Source organism: Eurypyga helias, unplaced genomic scaffold, assembly GCF_000690775.1.
Source record: "Eurypyga helias isolate BGI_N326 unplaced genomic scaffold, ASM69077v1 scaffold13697, whole genome shotgun sequence".
Classification (NCBI taxonomy): Eukaryota; Metazoa; Chordata; class Aves; order Eurypygiformes; family Eurypygidae; genus Eurypyga; species Eurypyga helias.
This window is the reverse complement of record NW_010259879.1, coordinates 14,935-34,658: the sequence shown is the minus strand read 5'-3', so window position 1 is coordinate 34,658 and position 19,724 is coordinate 14,935. Positions and strand designations below refer to the sequence as shown.

The following is a 19,724-nucleotide window of genomic DNA, read 5'->3' as shown; positions in this document are numbered from 1 at the left end:
GGTGGATAAGGAACTGGCTGGCTGGTTGCACTCAGAGTTGGGCTTAAAGGCTCCGTGTCTGAGTGGAGACCAGTGACGAGTGGTGTTCCTCAGGGGTAGGGATTGGGACTGGTGCTGTTCAGTATCTTTGTCAGCGACATGGACAGTTTGCTGATGGCACCAGGCTGTGTGGTGCGGTCGACACGCTGGAGGGAAGGGATGCCATCCAGAGGGACCTTGACAGGCTGGAGAGGTGGGACTGTGCCAGCTGCATGAAATTCAACCAGGCCAAGTGCAAGGTCTTGCACCTGGGTTGGGGCAATCCCAAGCACAAGGACAGGCTGGGTGGAGAATGGATAGAGAGCAGCCCTGAGGAGAAGGACTTGGGGGTACTGGTGGAAGAAAAGCTGAACATGAGCCGGCCGTGTGTGCTGGCAGCCCAGAAAGCCAACTGTATCCTGGGCTGTATCCAGAGCAGCGTGGCCAGCAGGTCGAGGGAGGGGATTCTCTCCCTCTACTCTGCTCTTGTGAGACCCCCCCTGGAGTTCTGCATCCAGCTCTGGGGACCATGACATCAGAAGGATGTGGACCAGTTGGAACAAGTCCAGAGGAGGCCACGGAGATGCTCCAAGGGCTGGAGAACCTCTGCTATGGGGACAGGCTGGGACCGTTGGGGGTGTTTAGCCTGGAGAAGAGAAGGCTCCAGGGAGACCTTATAGCACTGTCCAGTGCCTGAAGGGGCTACGGGAAAGCCAGGAGGGGACTGGCACAGGTTGCCCAGAGAAGCTGTGGATGCGCCCCATCCCTGGAAGTGTTCAAGGCCAGGCTGGATGGGGCTTTGAGCAGCCTGGTCTAGTGAAAGGTGACCCTGCCCATGGCGGGGGCGGGGAGGGATTAGATGGGCTTTAAGGTCCTTTCCAACCCAAACCAGTCTGTGATTGATAAAAGCAAGACTTTGTTTCATATTTAATGAGGTTGAACAAGTAATGAAACAGAATAAACATGCAATTAAAGAATAAATCCTTAGAGGTTGCTAGCATTGTGTCTTCGGGGATGTTTTAAATGTGAGGGATTAGACCATACTGCTTTTAATATGCCATACTTAAACTCTTGCTGTAACAAATACAATTTAACTGCCCTGTGAGCTGGTTGTGTAACCACATGGGCATAAAGTACATTCCCTGCATAACCCAGAAACGGTTAACAATTCTTCTGTTGCACATAGAAGAAGCATCTCTGATTTCAAGTCCATGGGAGCTATAGCTTGCAGAGAAGAACTGTGATCTGCTAATGCTTTTGTTGGATCTTAAATGCAAAATTCTGAACGTTTGGAGGAACCCACTAAGTAAAAGGACGTTTGCTTCAGGGTGTTTGGGTGCAGGCCGGAGGGCAGTGTTGTAACAAGAGCGTGCTGTTGGGTCCAGCAGCTGAGGTTGTGTTGTTTCTCATGTTCACAGTCTGAGCAACAACGATCTTTCCTTGAATGCTGTTCTCGTTTTGGCAAAGGAAGTCATTGCGTGTCAAAATGCTGCTGAGCTGCACGTCAGGTATCTGTACATGAGAACTGTTACAAAAGCAAATACCTTGTCTCTTTAGCGGCTGACTTTTTAAATGGACACTGACTTACAGCTTAATTGTTGGCTAATCAAAGTGAACAAAAATGAATTTTACTCCTTTTTGTTTTCTCTTTGAAACAGAATTTGAATTCATCATACTATGGACTTCCTGTCTGTATTTTTATTAATCATTTTATTCTTGGTCAGTAATTTGATTTACAGAGTGTAATATTTCTTCTGATAGAACAGAATTTAAACTTGCTTTTAAGCTCTGCAATATATCAACTGGGAAATTCTTCAACAGCTAGCATAAATTTGATATAAATCAGCTAAGTTTACTGAAAAGGTGTGGATTTAAGTAGCTCTAGTTCTGTGTTCCTTTAAATCACAGACTTTGTTCTTTTTGTAGGTCCAGGATGACAGGGGAAGGGTAGAATTTTTAAATCTTATGTTGTAAGTTTAACAGGCCAAATTAGTCCTTGGTGTAACTGAAGGAAAGTCAAATTGCATACAGCTTTTTCTCATTTTTCTTGCTGAAATGGAGTTTTTACTGAAACCCTTTCCAACAAACTACTGGTCTTGCAAAAATAAAAAGTCTCAACCCAGTTGTCTTAACTATGTTACCCTCTCATCTGTTCTGCAGCGCCAGTACAGCTAGCCACGTGGCTGCTTGATCGCTTGCCTGTGGCAGCGTGCTAGCGTGGCAGATGTCAAGGCCCTCTTTAGCATCCAGGCAACAGCTTTGGTCCTTACTGAGCACCTCTGCTAAAGAAATGGCACCCTTCTGCTGCACCCTAACGTTGGCTTGGGTCTCATTTTCAGGAAGGACACCGTGGTGATAAATTTTTCTGGCCCATTTGGGAACGTCCCAAGGTGAGAAATCGCACTGGGGTTGTGCTGTATTCAAACCATCAGCTTGGTGTCGCTGTGAACCACTCCAGCAACAGAACTGGTTGCCTCTGCCCTTGCATCTGGCAGAGCTGGATTCACCTGAGCAACGAGAAAGATGACCAAAATAGCTGGTCTTTGCACAGACCTACCAGCCAGTTTCACTGGTGCCTAAGTGCTTGTGTGAGCTTGAACTGCTCTGTTTCTGCGGCAAAACTGCTGAAAAACCGTTGAAAATGAGGATAAATGAAGGAGAATACTTTGCTGCTTTTCTGGCTGGCTCCTGTGTTCTCCCTGCTTGTGCATACTTTTGAGAGAGGGCTGAATTTGACCTTAACTGAGGATCTATGAAACAATCTCTTGTTCCCTGATAGGGAACTCGCTTTGCCCTGGATTGTGAAGTCCCTGGGGGACCTCACAATTATTTTGCATGCACGTGTAAACTGGCTCAGCTGCCTGGCCCCGAGTCAGCTAGAAACTGCTCCGGCTCAGATGCCTGAACAGCCGTTGTGTGCTGTTGTCGCAGCCTGGTGCGGGCGGGTGTGTTTATCCCTTGCTCTGGTGGCACAATCCCACATGGAGGCAAAACATCCTGCATCCTAGCAGTGCCTTTGAGTTGGGGCTCAGTTATCCAATTGATAAGGTTACACAGTGAAATCCCATGTGGACACTCCCTGTGATGGCTACTCCCATCTACTGGTGGAGCTCTTCTGCCTCTTGCAAGTCACTTAACCTTGCATGGGATGGTTGGACAGAACACAAGACCTTGTGGTTTCTTCCCAAAAACTTCCAGAAAATACTAATCAGCTCCCAGGTCCTCATATTTTATGAAGACTTATTAAAGGCCAAATATTTTGCTTTTTTGCAGATCTTTGGATTTAAGTTGGGAGGAGGATAAGGAACGTGTAACTCCAACTAGATTTGTGAAGTTATGGTAAGAGAAGGCATTGAAATTCCTGCCGATGAATGTGATTTGCAGATGACAGGTACTACAGAAGGACAAGAATTGCAGCTGTGTTGGTCCTTAAGGAAAATGGTTTGAAATAAACCCTTTTTAATAAGCCTCAGTAAATAAAAATAACAATAGAAATCCCTATCTGGCCCAGCCAGTGGCTTTATTTCTTGTGCATTGGGCTCTACAGCCTTAGAGAGGCAGAGTTCCCTTGATAACGCCCATCTTGCCATATATTCTTACAGCCACCAAAGGCATGACCCATGTCTTGCCTGGGTTCCAGAAGACTGTAGTGGCTTTCTCAAAATAGGAGAACTCTGGCATGTTACCTGAGCACGTTAAAGCTGGGAAATTCTCTCTACTCTGCACAACAGAAACCATTACGTCCATCACTTGTCATGGATGGCAGTGCCAGGTCACTCTGACACAAGGCACTTTGCAAGTGTGTCCCTCTTCACTCCTTTTGCAGCACTGGCAGCAGAGAGACAGAGTAATATGCCCAGGACTGTGTGGCAGAGTAGAGTAAAACCTCCCTCTCCTGGAACTGCTTCTGTGTGCCTTCATTTGGAGAGAGACGCCAGGAGCGCCTGGACCCCACTGTCCCCTCGCTGCTCATTAATCCTTCCTGTTCACAGCTTGCAGGATCGCAGCCTGTCTTCCCAACATGCAGAGGAGATTGTTGCCATTCTCCAGAGCTGCCCCCATCTCTCTGAAGTGGAGTAAGTGTCTCCTTTCCTTCCTGATGAGGGGCTGAAGGTGGGTGGCAGGGAATGTTAAGGGTAGAGGGCAGTGAGGCATGGGGTCTGATCCCAGAGAGGTGTCCCAGCCCTCTGTGTTATGTCTGGTGGGATCCTGATTAGGGACTTTTGCTGTGGTTCACTGGGAGATGAATGCTGAGCAACCTTTGATTCCTGTGACAACTGCAGCCTCTGGCTCCCTGAGACTGTAAGCAGAGATGCCAGTTACAGAGCCGGCCCTGCTAACAGCAGTGCTGCACACTGGAGGCACTATGGAGCTGTCCCAGAGGCACAGCTCCTCCAGCAAATCCACTGAGCCAGCACAGGGACACAGACTTCTTCTGTGTTGTCCCTTTTGTCTTCTAAGGCCACCTATATTGGGAGAAGTGAGAAGAGGAAGGCAAGAGATCCACTTCATAACCTACATGTTGGAATATCATCCCTACCTTATTTGCCTGTATATGAGGCCAGCTGGATTTGGCTGTAAAGCACTCCTTCTAGCCCATCTCCTTTGGAAAATGCAGGAATACCTGTTGCAAGACAGCTCAGTCCAGACTGTATCTTGAATTTAGCTACACCCCAGTCTCAGTTTTCTAGCTCATTGTTTTGAACTGGGATCTGTGCCATCCAGTGTCTTCTTCCTTCCTGTTTTCCTCCCAGCAGGACAGTAAGCTGTCACTCTTGGGTTTGTTTTGTACTCACTGCCACTTAGGTTTTCAAAAGTAAGATGGTTTGGGGGCTACAAGGTGAGTCGTGATGTCCTAGGGATAAAACTCTGTCAGAAGTTGCTTCGCGCAGAGATAAGCGGCCGAGAATGATCTGGGACGGAACAATCCAGGCCAAATAGCAACATAGGAAAGGGAAAGCAAGCAGGGCTTTGTTTATACTGCTCAAAACAGTGCCCGTTAACTGGAAAATGCCTCAGTTTATCAGGTAACAAGCTTGGAGATGAAGGCTGCAGTTGTCTGCTGGAAAACCTCCCTTGGATATCAATTTCAAAGCAGTTGGAGTAAGTGTTGCCTTGTACAAAACCAAATTGCCTTTTTTGTTGTTGTTGTTTCTTGAGCCTGGCAAGGACCCTACGGAGATGCTGAGCAGTGATCCAAGGAGGCAAAGACCTCACCCAGACCAGTGCTTCAGGAGCGGCTCTGAGCACTCCTAAGGAAGAACAAGACTCAGCCCGTGAGACCGTTCAGGCTGAAGTTGGTCACTTGCTCGGAGCATCATGCACGGAAACTGGTCAAAATGCCTCTGAAATGCTCTTTCATTAAACCCTTCCTCGGGAGTAGTAGTCCTGTGTGTTTTCTGCCACGCCACTTCTGATGTGGAACGGGTTCAGGCATGCAGCACACGACCCCTTCCGCTGGAGCAGTCCTGTGTGATTTCAGTGACCACCTAATTGCCTTTTTTCTCTTTCTTAGTCTCAGTCAAAACTGCCTCTCTGTTCATGGCATCTGCAGTCTGTTGAAGTCCATAAATACCTGCCAGAAGATGGTGGAGGTACAAGTCAGGTATGTAGGTCTTGAATCATTCCCGAGGTTAATCCCGATATAAAAGTCTGAGGTTTTTATTGAGTCACCTCAGCAGTGGGGTGGATGAAGAATGCATCCAGAGATGATTGCTAACACACTTGCTGATACATTGCTGTAAGCTGCTTTTATCTGAGCCATCAACCAGAATTTCAGAGGGTACAGAACTATGCGTCCTTTCATGTGTGGGAGCAGTTTTAGGCTCTTTTCCTGCTCTCTGCCCTGGGAATTTTTGGAGAGAGTGTTTCTGTGGAGCGTGAGAACTGGTGACATCTCCTGGAGTGAAATTCTACTATTACTTTCCCTTGGAAACCCCTGGAGCTCGGGTGTAACAATTTTATCTGTACTTTCTCTGATGGTTCAGAGAAACTGGATCATCTGATAATGGCGCAGTTTGATCCATCCAGGATTTAAACCTAATGGAGGTTGTATTTTGCCTGCCTTGGGAGTGTTTTAAGTGACTGGTGTCACCAGAGTGTTTTGAACCAACAAAACTAAGCATTCTTAAAACAAGTAGTCATGTAAATAACCCAAATGTGACATTGATTCCTTCCCTTCCTCGCAGCCTTTGTCATGAGACGGCAGTCCTGAGGTTTACAGAAGACACAGACTTTGCTTCCCGTTCTCTGAGGTACAGTGTGTGTGCACAAATGGTGTTGTCTCAGAATCCTTCTAGTTCTTCTATCCTGTTGACGTACCAAGGGTAACACTTCCTCTCGCAGCAGTTCTTGCCCCCCTTCCCTCTGAATCTAAACATAGTACTTTCTCCTGGATTTCTTAGCCACTTCGGAAGTTGTCCACTGCCTTCTATAGTGTCTCCTTATGTTTATGTCTCTAGGGGTCATTTCAGCCCACAGCATCCTAAGCAGAACAGACTGTTTAATGACAGCTGTGCCATCTGATAATAGAGAACAGTTAAAAATCAAGTGAACTCCAACCTCTGAACCAAATTCCAAAAAGATTCACAGGTCCCTGCACGTTCAAAACCATCTAGTTCCCCACACTATACATTCTGGATCATGGTACTCCTACCTCAAAATAAATCTGGAGCTTTATCTCTCCCCTTGGGAAATTGTGGGTCAAACCAGCTCAACACAAATGTTTTTGTTTGAAAATGGTTTCCTGTTGTTCCTGGAGCTGTAGGTTCATTTATTCATGTCCTTGTCCTCTTTGGGCTGAGCCCACTGTAAAATTAGCACTTCCCACAGTACACCTGCACCCCACCTTGTAACTGGGGAGGAACAGCAGCGCTGCCATGAGGTGCAACCCAGTTGTGGCTGTGCTTGAGAGTGACAGCCTGAGACACATCATCTGTGACTCCTTTAAAGCACCAGGTGACATTTAAAACTTGGATATTTTAGGATCTGTATCTTGAATTTACTTATGAATAGTCATTTTTTTTTCTTGCACAGACGTGTCCTCTTTTCACAGCTCACCTTTAGGCAAAAGCTGAATTCTCCATCAAACTGTAGCTTAGACGAGAAATTTGTCTTTTCTCCTTCTCCCCACTTGCCTGCATGCTCAAGCATTTGGTTAATCACTTGATATTGGCAAGATACGGGTGTGGGCTAGAGCCAGAGTCGTCCCAGAGACCTGCCAAATTGCTGAAGTGTTAGTGGCTTACCCTTGCCTGGTTTTGTGCTCACTTAGAGAACACAGGCTCTTCCCTGATCACCAGCCATATGGAGAGGAAAACCAGACACCTACTGCCCCCCAGAAAATAAGGTACCGTGGCCAATTGTCATTGTATTTCATGCATGTCCTGGATCTCTGGATTCTATAGCTGATGTAATTGGCACCTCCAAGGGGAAACACAGGAGAGCTAGTAAAGGCCCTTTCAGTTAGCCATTTGTCACAGTATCACAGATCCAGCTTGCAGCACTAAAAGCTCCGTGGTTAGTGTCTGTGGTCTTCTGCAGGAGGCAAGATAGATTGTGGGCTGTGTCTCAATCACAGAACTGGTCACTGCATCAGCTCATGTGAGGGAGCTGAGGGTGCTGATGATGCCAAGGGAATTCCCTACTGGTATTAGGAGAAATGCATCCTATGTTGTTGAACCTGTGTTCAACTGCAGGTCAGATCACTCTGACTCCAGCACAGAGTGCGCCTGTCTGGTTTGTAGGCTGCAGTGAGGGAAGAAGTTGTGCATAAAGCCTTCTAACCAGGACTTGGGGACCTGGTTCTTTGTTGCACCACAACTTTACCTTGTCTCTTTATTCTCTGTTTTCGGACAAGTTGAAAGTCCACATTATCAGTTGGTGCAGACAAAAGCAAGGTACTGCAAGGGGATTGTTTATTTCACTATTATCTCCACACTTATTCTCCGGTTTTCTGGAGTGAAGTTTACAATCTTGTTTGCAATCCTGTAGACCTGGACGATTGATCTCTTGTTCCCTCTAGACTGACAGACAGTTATTTTCAAGCCGGCGACCTGGAGAAACTGTGTGCAGTCCTGAAGGAATGTAGCAGGATCTCTGAGCTGGAGTGAGTCCTTAAAACTCCTGTGGTCTTTATCTACAGCTCTTTGGGATACTGAGAAAATGCCGCTTGTTTGTTCTGCAGTGTTGTACGGAGGATGTGGTAGAGATGAAAGGCATAGACATGGACTAATATCCTTTGCCAAGGAGACATACAGTTCTAGGGCTCTCTTAGGGCAAAGGTTGCAGGATGCAAATCTAGAAAGGGGCTCTTTGATCACTGAGCTTGACTTCAGGTATTACAAACACGGTAAAACCTTGCCCTGTCACTTTTGCCTTTGGGCCTTTTGGGAGCAAAGCTGCAGGGCATGAAGAATCCCACCTAAAACAAGGATGGCAGCCTAGGTTTTTGCTGGTGATCCCACATACGATGTACAAGGACCTTCAGCACCAAAGCACTTTCTTCTGTTAGTGCTGAGGTGGGGAGTCATCCTGTTTGCCAACACCCCCCCCTTCCTTCCCCAGGCCTAGGTTTTGAGGACAGAACAAGGACCAGCACAAGCATGTACCACCACCTGAGGGTTCCCTTAGGCCTGGCAGCCTGTGGAAGAGATTTTTAGCCTTTGCTGCTCTTAAGCAGTTATGTCCCTTGAACTCACATGGGCCATAGCCCATTTTAACCCTTAGACTCTAATATGCTTCTCCAGGACTAACCCATGGCTCTCTGTTGGGCCTGTCCATGTTGGCTATTTCTCAGAGTTGTGGGCTTCTGGTCCCTGGTAACTGCATTAAAAAGCATTGTCAGTCCAGAGGGTCACTTGGTGGACAAGAAAAGGCTGATCCTGGAGTTAGGTTTCTGGCTGTCTTCTGTTGGCTAATTCCAGACTCCATAGGCTTTAGTTGTCAGTGGAGAGGGGCAGCGTAAGTGTTGTATGGATTAGGATGCCCCTGTTCACCACCACCACATCTTGTTACTAAGAGCTGATTGTGCCTGTTGTTTGTTTGTGTTTGGTTTTCTGTGAATATTGAATGCCTTTCTTTAAATCCTAGCCTATCAAATAATTATCTGGGAGACGAGGGACTTCTGCAGCTGTTTCAGTGCCTCCCGAATTTGAAAATGTTAAGTTCTCTCAAGTGAGTAGATCTTATTTTTCCTTACTCCTGGATGGGTTTTTGTGGGAGTATTGATTGTGGAAGCACAGTCCACATTTGGGAAGGGCTCTTTAGGATCAGGTGAAATTATATTCTGTGTCTATTGAGCACAAATCCGCTCTGCTATCTGGTCTGTCTCCAACTCTAGTCCAGAACAGACTGATGCCACTTGATTGTGATCAGTGCCTGTGTACTCAGCTTTCCATGAAAGAGACAGAAGTTCTTGTGTGCAAGTGTGGCACCTGGTTTCTAAAACACGCTGAGATCTTTAGTGGACCACTGAAGTTTTTCTCTCCTGGTCCCTCATCAGTAGGGAGAACAGTCCTTCCTCTCCTGGGATGGGCACCTTTGGAAGATAAACACTGGGGAGCTCCAGCTTCAGCAGAGGAGTCTGAATTCGGCCACAATTGTGGCTTATGTTTGTCTGAGTATTTTACCTGGCACTGTCATTGCAAGAGCACTGTACAGGACTGCAACTTAAGGAGTATAGCACCATTCTGCTTGAATGAGAGGGATATTTATTGTTCCTGTTTGATAATTGAACTGTTCTCAAGCCAAGACTGTTCCAATTACTGGCAGTCTGCAGCTTCTCTTCACATCAGTGCAATGAAACACACTGCTGTTACTTCTCTGGGTTTTTTTTCCCAGCATCAAGCACACTGCCCACAGTGACACCAGATACTGTGGTAGGCCTAATAGACCTGAGCACGATCTTAGTTAATGTGGGTGTTGTATTGTCACAACTGCACTTACAGCCAAAGAATTGGTTTTGCCTTGCATCGGTGTCTTGCAGTACAAGGAATTCCATTTAATTATAAGAAGAAACCTGTGCAGTGAGGATGGTCAATCCCTAGAACAGGTTTCCCAGAGAGATTGTGGATTCTCCGTCTTTGAAGATATTCAAAACCCAGTCTGCTCTGGTCTTACCCTCCTCTGAACGAGAGAGTTGGACTAGATCATCTCCAGAGGTCCATTCCAGCCTCAATTATTCCCTGATTCTCTGGACTCTAAAAGCAAGGGACGAATTTTAAAAATACTGGAGTGAGTTTTGTTTGCAGAACTGTAATTGGAAACACAGGCAGAAGGTGACAAAGAAGCAGTCTCTGAGAGTGTTAGCCAGGCATCACTGTTATTGGGTGATGCAGTGTAAATTGCTAGTAGGTTTTGCTTGCAACAGTTAATTTCATCTCTTCTTCCTGTAGGCTTAATGGCAACCAGATCTCCCTGAACTCTGTGTTTTTCTTAGCTCAGTCCTTATCCACATTGGAACACGTTAAAACAATGGACCTCAGGTATGACTAGGAGTACTTCTATTTTTTTGCTATTTAGAACCTCAAGCTGTGGTTTTTGAGGAATGCTGCAGGAGCATGAGTCTTCAAACACAGTCCTAATTATCTTTGTTTTCTGCTTACAGCTTAGGACACATGCAGGTGGTTCATCTAACCTTCCGGGAAGAAATCAGGTAGAATCACACCCGCTCATCTGTCTAAGCCTTTCAAACTCCTCCTTACGAAATCTTAAATAAATGGTCATGTGAGTGCCTGAGGTGTGCCAGCTGAAGAGCCATTTGACTGCCAACTCCAGTCAGGGTGGTTGGAAGCAGGGTGAAGTGTATGACAACATCAGCAGCACAACTGATGGGGCAAACTGTTCTTTCCTCAGGGACAGAAGTATCAGCAGATGGAGAAGTAGTTTCCTGGAGCATCCCAAGCACGTAGGAAAAGGACGATTCTTTCGGTATGGCAGCTCTAGCTTCCTTTTGTCACCCGGGAGAGTAGGGGTTCTCTCTCCGTAGCGTAATGTGTGGAATAGACCCATCCCTCCAGCTGCAGTCTCCTCAGAGAGCTGCCTTGTGCCCTGCCTGCCTTCAGGGGCGCACTCAGCTCTGTTGGAAAGCAGACATTTCTTTCCTCTGCTTGTATCCTGTCATGACTGATTCCACATGAGACACCTCTGGAAAAGGTGCATCTTTAATATCTCCCTTTTCCATTCTATTCCCTGCTGAAACTGGTCAGGGAGGCCAGTCCCCCAAAATAACACTTGGTTACAATGGAGAAGCCACCATTGCTGGTGTAATTTGGCAAAGCCTTAAAGAGATGGGGTATGAACCCAGGCCAGCAGGTATTTGTACTTTGTGGTCACTAGAGGGAGACACTGATGTGCCAGAGGGTGGCTGGGTGAATAATACACCCTCTTGGGATAGACTTGGGGTGTCCACTGTTACAGGCATAAATGGGAAAATCAATAGTGCATCTTTTGCTTGGCTAGGCTGGAGGGAGTTGTCTTGCTTTCCTGCAGAAGAAGCTTCTGCCCATATATAATGAGATACAGATCTGGCTGCTACTACATTTGTCCCATGGAAACCTGCCAGTTTGTCTCCCAGGGAGGTTTCTGTGATTTCGTTCTTGGAGAAGGACACAGGAGGCACCATTCCCAGCCTTGCTCTGGGAGAGCTGAGACAGTGCTGAACAGGGAAAGATGCTGTCCAGTCTTATGAGATTATTTAAGTACCAATGACGTGGCTCTGGGGAGGCAACACTCAAAATGACAAGGTGTTTTGGTGGACTGGCTCTCTGGAATCAGCTCAGAGCTGGTGAAATCATCTGATTGTCACAGATTTTGACTTCTCAGTCCTAGATTGTGGGTAGCCAAATAAATGTAGTGGAAGTGAGGAGGTTGCTACGGGCCTTGTCCTATGATGTGTGGCTCTGGGATATGGAGGGGATGTTGCCATACCGTGGTGATGGGAAGTGTTTAGCTCCTGAGTGCTTTGTTTGCTTCAGTCTCAGGGACTGCAGAGTGGGTCCAGAGGATGTGACCAGGCTGTGCCAGGTACTGGCTCAGTGTCCCCAGCTGACAGAAATTGAGTAAGTGTTGTGCACTCAGCAACCCTGCCTGTCCATCTCTCTGTCTCCCCAACCTGCAGATACAGAATCAGTGTTCAGCTAGTGTAAATCAGCTCTCCTCTCACCCCAGCTTCCTAAAATCCCCACAGAACTTCACCCAGATGCTTAGACAAACCCACACCTTCTACTGTCCTCTCTGTCTCAGAGTTTGACCTCTCCTAAGTACCACCTCTGCGTGTAAACATCCCAGAACACGTGTGTTCTCAGAGTCTTCCTCAAGCATGCGGCTATACCCAAGTATTGTCATCTGCTCCTTGAGACCCTGGCTTGCAGTATAGCCAGAGCAAGAGCACTTGGCCTGCTAAGCCATAAACCAAACTCCTGAATTGCTGCTCACTCCAGATGGGATCTGAGCACTAAGAAAATGAGAAGAATACTGCTCAGAACAGAAACAGAGTAATGATAAATCAAAATAACATAATACTGTTATTGCGTGCAGGAAGTACATCGGTAGCATCATTTTATAGACTTACAGTAATGGAGGGGTAAGACTGTTAAAACTGGGATGTGAATTGGCTGTAGGATGTAGGGGAACACTTACAGGGATCAGCCTGTAGGGACTAAATCTCACCTAACTTTCAGGGCATTTCTGGACATGTCCTTTTTCAGAGCTTGCCCATAACACCGCCATGCACGTGTGTGTATGTCCATGTAGATTTTCCAGAAATACTTACAGATTGTCCCGGTTTCTCTTGGAATTTGTTTCTTTCCAGTCTGTCTGGAAATTCATTGAGTGACCAGAGCATTGAGAGATTACTGAGCTTTCTGCCATACTTCTGTCATCTGACACTGCTGAGGTAACGTTTGGGGGTCCCTGCTTTGATTGCTGCCGTGAAACATGGGTTTGGGAAGTGGTAATACCACAACGTCTCTTAGGAGCATTAATCAGTAACTGTCAATTAACAAGCTGGGCAAAGAAAATGCAGAAACTCTTTCACACCCTGTCTTGTTTCTAGAACCAAAGCAGCACTGAACTTTCTTTAATGATATATGTGGAGGGAACAAAAGGAGAAACACCCACCCTAGGCACAGCATCCAGATAATCCTCACATAGCAGGTCCCTTGGAACATGATTTCTTACATCCATAACGGATGTAGGACTTGTTGGTTGATGCAGGGTAACAGCAGAACACCCGTGTGTGCTCAGCATTTCAGAGCCCTGTCCCTGCAGGGATCTGGCATCCTGCCCCACTCGACATCAAAAGTGTTTCCTGGCAGCGTAGCAGCCACTTAGGCTGGGATTTAGGCTAAGGCGGTGCTGTCAGGGGTCAGGCCCTCCCGCCATGTGGGCATAAAGCCCAGGAGGAGGTTGGCCATCATTTGCAAGACGTAGCGTTGAGGAGCTGCAGCGTCTCAACAGACTGAATTTGCTCACTCAGGAGGTTGCTTCCAGGCTGGGGTGTTTCTAGTCCAGTAGCCCTGAAGAGTTGTCGTTCAGGGTAACCCCTTGGTCTGTGCTCACGTTTTAGTCAAAGGAGATTAAAGGAGATGCTCCTTTAGTTGGAGGAACGCTGAGTGCCAGTGCTCAAACCTTCAGATCCTTGCTTACTGCTCTTGAGTTAAATGGGGTGGATCTAGTTAAACAATGGCAAAACTGGACCATGTGTATCAGAACCTTTTTTCTTGGGAGCTGATTTCTTTCCTCTCCTTTTCAGCATTAGAGATAACACATTTTCCCCACATTGCACAGTCTTGCTTGTCAACTCCTTCAACCTCTGTGAGCGGATCAGAGTGGTGGAAGTCCGGTAAGACACTGGGAATATTTGGAGCTCAGCAGCTCTGCTTTAAAGAGACTATGCAGGTTGTCATCTTTGAAGAGCATTGCTGAAGGACTGTCTTTTATGTTTGCTTCAGGTCAAGTGAAGATGCTTTTTTGCATTTAGGAGCAAGCACGCGAAGCCAAAAGACATCCTGCAGGTACTGGCATAAGACACCCCATAATAATTCACGTGTTTTGATTAGGTTTGAAACACTAATGCAGCTAGCCAAATCTCCTCTTGTATGAAGAAATCATGGGCTGGTTAGTCAAGCAGCTTGGGCTAATAGCTGAAGCTTTGGGGCTCAGTTTGGCTGCCTAAGTGCAGCTCAGTACCATCTGAGATGCATTGGGATGGCAGAGACCCATGCCTTTGAGTGGCAGCAGGACTACTTTCTTGAGTGGCAACTGGACCAGCAAGTTCTGCTGCACAAGCAATTGAATTGAGCTGTAGCCACTGCATTTCCCAAACATGTGCCTCAAATTCTGTGTGATAATCTCCGTACGAGCACCAGTGTGTCTGGGCCATGCTTGAGCTCTCTTGCCATCTTGTATGCAGGCTGACGGACTGTGCCATCGGTCGAGGGCAGGTAGATGAGCTCTGCAGGGTCCTGGAGCAGCACGGCTGGCCGGCCGAAATCGAGTAAGTTGGGCTTGGGTTGTTACACTGACCTTGAACAGGAGTCACTGGGGGAGAGCTGGGTTGGCTGGTTCAGCCTTGCCTGGGGTTTGCCAGCCTGTCTGCGTGCACATGTGTGCTTGCTCAAACTGCTTAGAAACAAAATTGATTAGTAATCATACAGATCCTTTATATATATTTTAAGAGGGCTCGAGCTGGTAGGACAACTGCCTTGGGATTTTCACTCTGTGGCTGTTTTGAGGCATTTGTTGCTTCACCCGAGCTCTGCCCCGACCTTGTGTTCAGAGCTCTTCATCTGAGCCTTCTCTGGACCTTGCACAAGGTGTAGTTTTATAGGGCAAAGTTTCTTTGAGATCTTTAATGGCTGAGCTGGGATTTGAGTCCAGGGGGTTTGGCTTTTTCCTTTTTTTAAAGGAGCATTGCTGCTTAAAAGGGTGAGTTTTGGTTGGCCACCTTGTTCTTCTGCCTTTCAGCCTCTCCAGGAATCAGCTGGGAGATGAAGGCCTTCAGTGCCTCTTGGATCACTTGCGTCGAGTGGCCGTTACCTGTTCCCTCAAGTAAGAAGATGCAGTGTGACGCTGAGGTGTTCACACGAGCCCTTCTGAAGCTGGTTGTCAGGCTTCTTGCCCACTCCTGCCTTAGGAGCTAAGGTCTGAGTGAGCCACGAGCACAACTCAAGACCTCCAGGCCAGGCTGACTCAGGGCCTGATCCCAAACCTGTGAACTAAGCAAAAGTCCTATTACTGTCAGCAGGAGATAACAAGGCCCAGGGTGGGGTAATGGGACAGAAGCTGAGTTCATCACTTTCTTGTGTACACTGTCCTCTTTGAATAGCTCAAGGCACATGGATACTGTGAACTTAGCCATGCCCTGCATGGGCCTCTTCCCTTCCCTTTCTCATGGGGCAGCAACTGCTCCAGCTGTCGGCTGCCTCTGTAGTTCAAGAGGCAAGCTGGAAGTTGGCTCTGTCACCCAAGACAAAAGTGCTGTGATTCAGAGGGGTTTGGTGCATTTAGTGTAGCTGAAGGGCACCAGCACCCCACAAACTGCCTTCGGTGCCAACTTGAATTTCACTTCTGTGGCTGAGAAGCCTAGGGACAGCCCTGATTCTTGACACCTGAAAAACCTTCCTTTTGCTCTGTGTAGTCTCAGCCATAACAGGATTTCTCAGGATGGAGTTCTGCATCTCATAAATGCCTTTGCTACATCTGGGAATACCACTGAAGTTCAAGTCAGGTGGGTGTTTCCCCTCACTAATTTCCCATTCTTCCCTGCATGTTTGCCTTTTAATTACTGTAAAATTTGTGATCTTCAGATGATGAGGGCCACGTTGTCCACTACCTTTTTGTGTACATGCATGCAAAACTTTTGTTTATGTCTGCTTCTACTGGCTGAACATAGTTGCCAAGGAGGAAGCTAGCAGAACTGTTATTCCACAGGGTGAAGTCATTTGTGTGTATAAAGACACAGGCATTCAGCTGTACTGGTTGTTGTCTTGTATGTGTCTATAAATGAACCTCTTCAGGGCAGGAGTCAGCATTTGCTCTCTAAAAATGTGGTACCTAATTCACTACAGTGTGTAGAGATTTCGGAGGGCATCTGTTGAAAGCAGTTTCCAATGTTCTTTGATTTGTGTCTTTATCTCCTTTCCTCCCTGGCATAAACAGCCCCTGGGTTGTGGGCTTGTTGCACTGGCAGGAACGGCTTTTTCTCACGGATTCAAGTCATAGGCTGGGCCATGCTGCAGATCTGCCCTTATCAATGTTTATGTTCATGTAGAGCAGTTGGTCTGTTATGAACCAAATTTAACCAGGGTCACGTCAGTTCATTCTTGCAATTAAATGTGGGTGCTGAATCTTTTGGCTGCGCTAGTTTAAAGCAGATCAGTCTCCAGTTTTAGCTCTCCTCAGATCTTGGAAGAGCACAGGAACAGGAGGCAGACAAAAGCAGGGCAGGTCAGGATTGCTTCCTTGAACACCAGTTCTGCCTTATGCCAGTTTAACATTAGTGAAACCTTATTGAAGCATCTCCCTGGCTGGTTTATTGTAGGGGGAGGTGAGCTGGGCCTCTGTCACTGCTGCGCTCTCTTGCTTTGTGCAGTTTGATGTATTGTTAAATTGTGACCACCGGAGAAAATAGTCATTTTCTTACAGTCACGTGTCTTCTCTGTGCAGTTTGTGCTCTAAAGCAACTTTAATCATCAAGTTGACAAGCAGAGATGACCTGAGAAAGATTTTGAGGTAACAGTACAGATTTTCTTTTTGGTGATTTCTTTGACAAAGGTGGTGTCCTTTTTCTAGGGACAAGGCAGAAAAAACCTCTTGTACCCCCTAGCTCCTGGCACAGTGATTCTTTGCACTAGTAGATGATAGGTTTCCTTTGATTCACTTTCTGAGAAGAGCTTGCTCACGTCACAGAGAATCCCACATCCCTTTCTCTCACTGCTTCCCCCCATGACCATTCCTCGCCTCAGGAGCCTGTAGGTGTGCCTACAGTCCCCGTCACAAGGCAGGGTGCCGCAAAGAGCTGCGCCGTTAGCATACCCATATGCTGATCAGAACATATCAGCAGGTGCTTTTGAAGTGTTGCCATAATCTTTCTTGGAAGGCCTGCAAGGCAGTTAAGGTTTTGGTGCCATCCTTCTTTCTCTGTGGGGAAAGGTGGTGATGCTGAGATTTCTGCATCAGAAAGCCTGGACTGTTTGGAAGGAACTAAGGCTGTTCTTTTTTGCATCCTTCCAGACTTGCAGAGTGCGATTTTCAGCCAGAGCACTTGGAAAAGTTGTGCTTGCTCCTGGAAAAGTGCACTGGTCTGACAGAGTACACGTGAGTTAATGGCTGCTTGGACCCATTTGGCTGGGCTGGTTTGTAAGCTGTTCCTTACAATGACCTTTGCTTCTAGATCCTCAAATAATAACGTGACAGTCCAAGCTGCAGAGAGACTTTTGCATTCACTGAGGAAAAATCAGGGTCCTCTGAAAATCAGGTACTGTGTCACTGTGCTGTTTCAGATAATGATCTGGGCCTTGTCTGGTCATCTAAGATCTTTCAAAAAGAGTGAAGGTGAACTGTGCTTCTTCCAAAGATAGGTAGCACTGGCCCGAGAAATTCCCACGGGTGACTCTTAAGTGATATTTTCTCTTAATCTCCTTGATTCACGCTAAGCATCATATTAAAGCTGCAGCCATAAACTGTGCTGCCTCTAGACCTCTACCTGCCTTACTAAGAAGGTTGCTGATTCTGGTGAACATATTCCTACTGTGTCCTTAAGTAGGCCTCACCAGAGCATCCTGCAGTTCACCCAGGTAATGAATTCTTCACTTCTCCAAAAACGTGTTGCATTAGAGCGCAAGGGCCCGGCTTCCTCTCCTTGCTGGGAAGTTGACGTTTGTGTCCTTCTCTGCAGGGAAGCTGGTCTGCTGCTGTTTGTTCCCAGTGTGCACGCTGTTGCCTATGTAGACACTAGTCTGATGAGCAAAGCTGCTTTTCCATGTGTATTAGAGTGCTGAGCACTGAGCTGACAGAGGTGGAGATGGATCTGTGCGTGTGAGTAAAGCAGGCCTGCCTGTGTTCTGCTTTGTAGCATAGAAGAGCCATGGGTATGTAAAGAAAGTGTCACAAACCTTCTTGAGCTAGCTGTCCAGGCCTGTGGAAACATTACTGAGATCACGTAAGTAGCTCTTCCAGATGTGATGTCTTCAAGACATTTCCTTTTAGCCTGATACTTTTAAGGAAATGGGATTGAAGCCAGCACTTTACTTGTTCTTTTGTTCTCTCTTCTGTCTCCAGTGCATTTTTAAGTCATTAGCCCACTTGGAGTTTGTCTGGCAGGTAGAAGTGCATGGAAGGTTTGTGGTTGCACACCTTAGAAGGTTTAGTGGACCTTGTTCCTGGTCTCCCTTGGGAGAAAGGATGCCCAGGTGTTTAGCCTGTCTTAGGCACAGAGAATTCATACAGGAGAGGGGTGTTCTCCCCGTCTCAGAAAAAAATTCTGACTGAACTTATGCTGTACTGAACACCAGAGAATCCAGTCACAAGACAGGGCCGTAGGAAGCAACATCTGCTGCCCCTGGCTGGGCTCATTTAGGATTAGAGGCTGGCTTTGGAACGAGTTCAAGTATTGTAAACCTCTTCAAAGGTGTGTGGGTAGCATTCACGCACCAGCGTAGTTCTGTGCCATCCACTCCTGATTCTTCTTCTGGAAAATAGCAGTTTCTCCCTGAAGAATTCATAGGTTTATGATGTTCTCTAATCTCTATTTTTCCAGGATATGTAAAGATAAATCCCTCTTCCAATTAGGCTTAAGGTTCCCACAGTGCCTGGAGAAAGTGGGATCAGTCATTAGCAGGTGAGAAAGTGGTTATTTGTCCTTTCATTCTGCTTGTTCTGAAACACATGGGATGAAGAATACCTTCAGAGTGACTGAGGCTCTGGTCGCCATGAGTTCAGTCTCAGAGTGCCTCTGGGCCACACATGTAGAAGGAACCTTAGGACATGCATGTGTCTTTCAGACTACCCTTCTTCAGGCCCATACTGGGCATGCTTGAGGTAAAAATGCCTTCCTGCAGGACGAGGAGCACTCAGGAGACAAGAGTGCTTTGAGGACTCTTAACACTTGCTGGCTTCCGCATGAATGCGGAGAGAGAGAACAGCATTAGGGTCTTTTTCCCTTTGTGTAGCTGAAGAAGGTGGTAGTTGTTGCCTTGTGCCATTGGGGAAGGGCTGTGTTTCTCTGCACTGGACTGTGGTGTTGATGGGACATAGCAGGAGAGCCCAGGGGGTGCACTTGAAAAGCTCTGATCTGTTCCTAAGCTCGGCCCTGAGGGGCACCAGACGCTGCAGTGGGCGGCTGCTGATCATGCCTGACAGTTGTGTTGTGTGTTTGTGTCCTACAGATCAAGCCTGTACAAGCCAGAAATCAAGCGTGCTTGCTTCTACCAAAGGGTTTGTGAAAAATGTACCCAGCTTCAGGAATTGAGGTGATTTCCCAGGCGTTGTAGAGGATTTTTTTTGGGAAGGGAGTGGTTTGTCCTTGTGTGTGCAGGAGAGCACACAGCACAGCAGGGGAGAGGCCACTGCAAGGTCCCAGTCCCTGCCCTCTGGGTCCCCTACTTAGTGTTATGATGGAAAATAGAAAAGACCCATAGATCTAGTGGGTTCCTGGGGAATCCTTTGAAGGCATCTAAATCTGTCCCCTGTGCCCAGATAACCTG

General features: G+C 47.0%; 1 protein-coding gene across 1 annotated transcript in view; it reads left to right on the top strand.

Moving 5' to 3' along the window:
* The window catches only part of NLRC5 (NLR family, CARD domain containing 5), a gene marked incomplete at its 5' end in the record, with an annotated part of 39,869 nt that overhangs the window by 9,567 nt on the left and 10,578 nt on the right, over positions 1–19,724 (top strand). The window contains 26 exons of the mRNA XM_010154816.1: positions 1,437–1,526; positions 2,358–2,408; positions 3,292–3,357; positions 4,011–4,094; positions 5,038–5,121; positions 5,534–5,623; positions 6,207–6,272; positions 7,292–7,366; positions 8,042–8,125; positions 9,109–9,192; positions 10,413–10,502; positions 10,625–10,672; positions 10,873–10,947; positions 11,994–12,077; positions 12,830–12,913; positions 13,772–13,861; positions 13,971–14,033; positions 14,432–14,515; positions 14,986–15,069; positions 15,659–15,748; positions 16,687–16,752; positions 17,254–17,337; positions 17,414–17,497; positions 18,095–18,181; positions 18,779–18,859; positions 19,407–19,490. Coding sequence (XP_010153118.1) covers positions 1,437–1,526; positions 2,358–2,408; positions 3,292–3,357; positions 4,011–4,094; positions 5,038–5,121; positions 5,534–5,623; positions 6,207–6,272; positions 7,292–7,366; positions 8,042–8,125; positions 9,109–9,192; positions 10,413–10,502; positions 10,625–10,672; positions 10,873–10,947; positions 11,994–12,077; positions 12,830–12,913; positions 13,772–13,861; positions 13,971–14,033; positions 14,432–14,515; positions 14,986–15,069; positions 15,659–15,748; positions 16,687–16,752; positions 17,254–17,337; positions 17,414–17,497; positions 18,095–18,181; positions 18,779–18,859; positions 19,407–19,490 — 2,052 coding nt within the window. The remainder of the gene's footprint in view (positions 1–1,436; positions 1,527–2,357; positions 2,409–3,291; positions 3,358–4,010; positions 4,095–5,037; positions 5,122–5,533; positions 5,624–6,206; positions 6,273–7,291; positions 7,367–8,041; positions 8,126–9,108; positions 9,193–10,412; positions 10,503–10,624; positions 10,673–10,872; positions 10,948–11,993; positions 12,078–12,829; positions 12,914–13,771; positions 13,862–13,970; positions 14,034–14,431; positions 14,516–14,985; positions 15,070–15,658; positions 15,749–16,686; positions 16,753–17,253; positions 17,338–17,413; positions 17,498–18,094; positions 18,182–18,778; positions 18,860–19,406; positions 19,491–19,724) is intronic.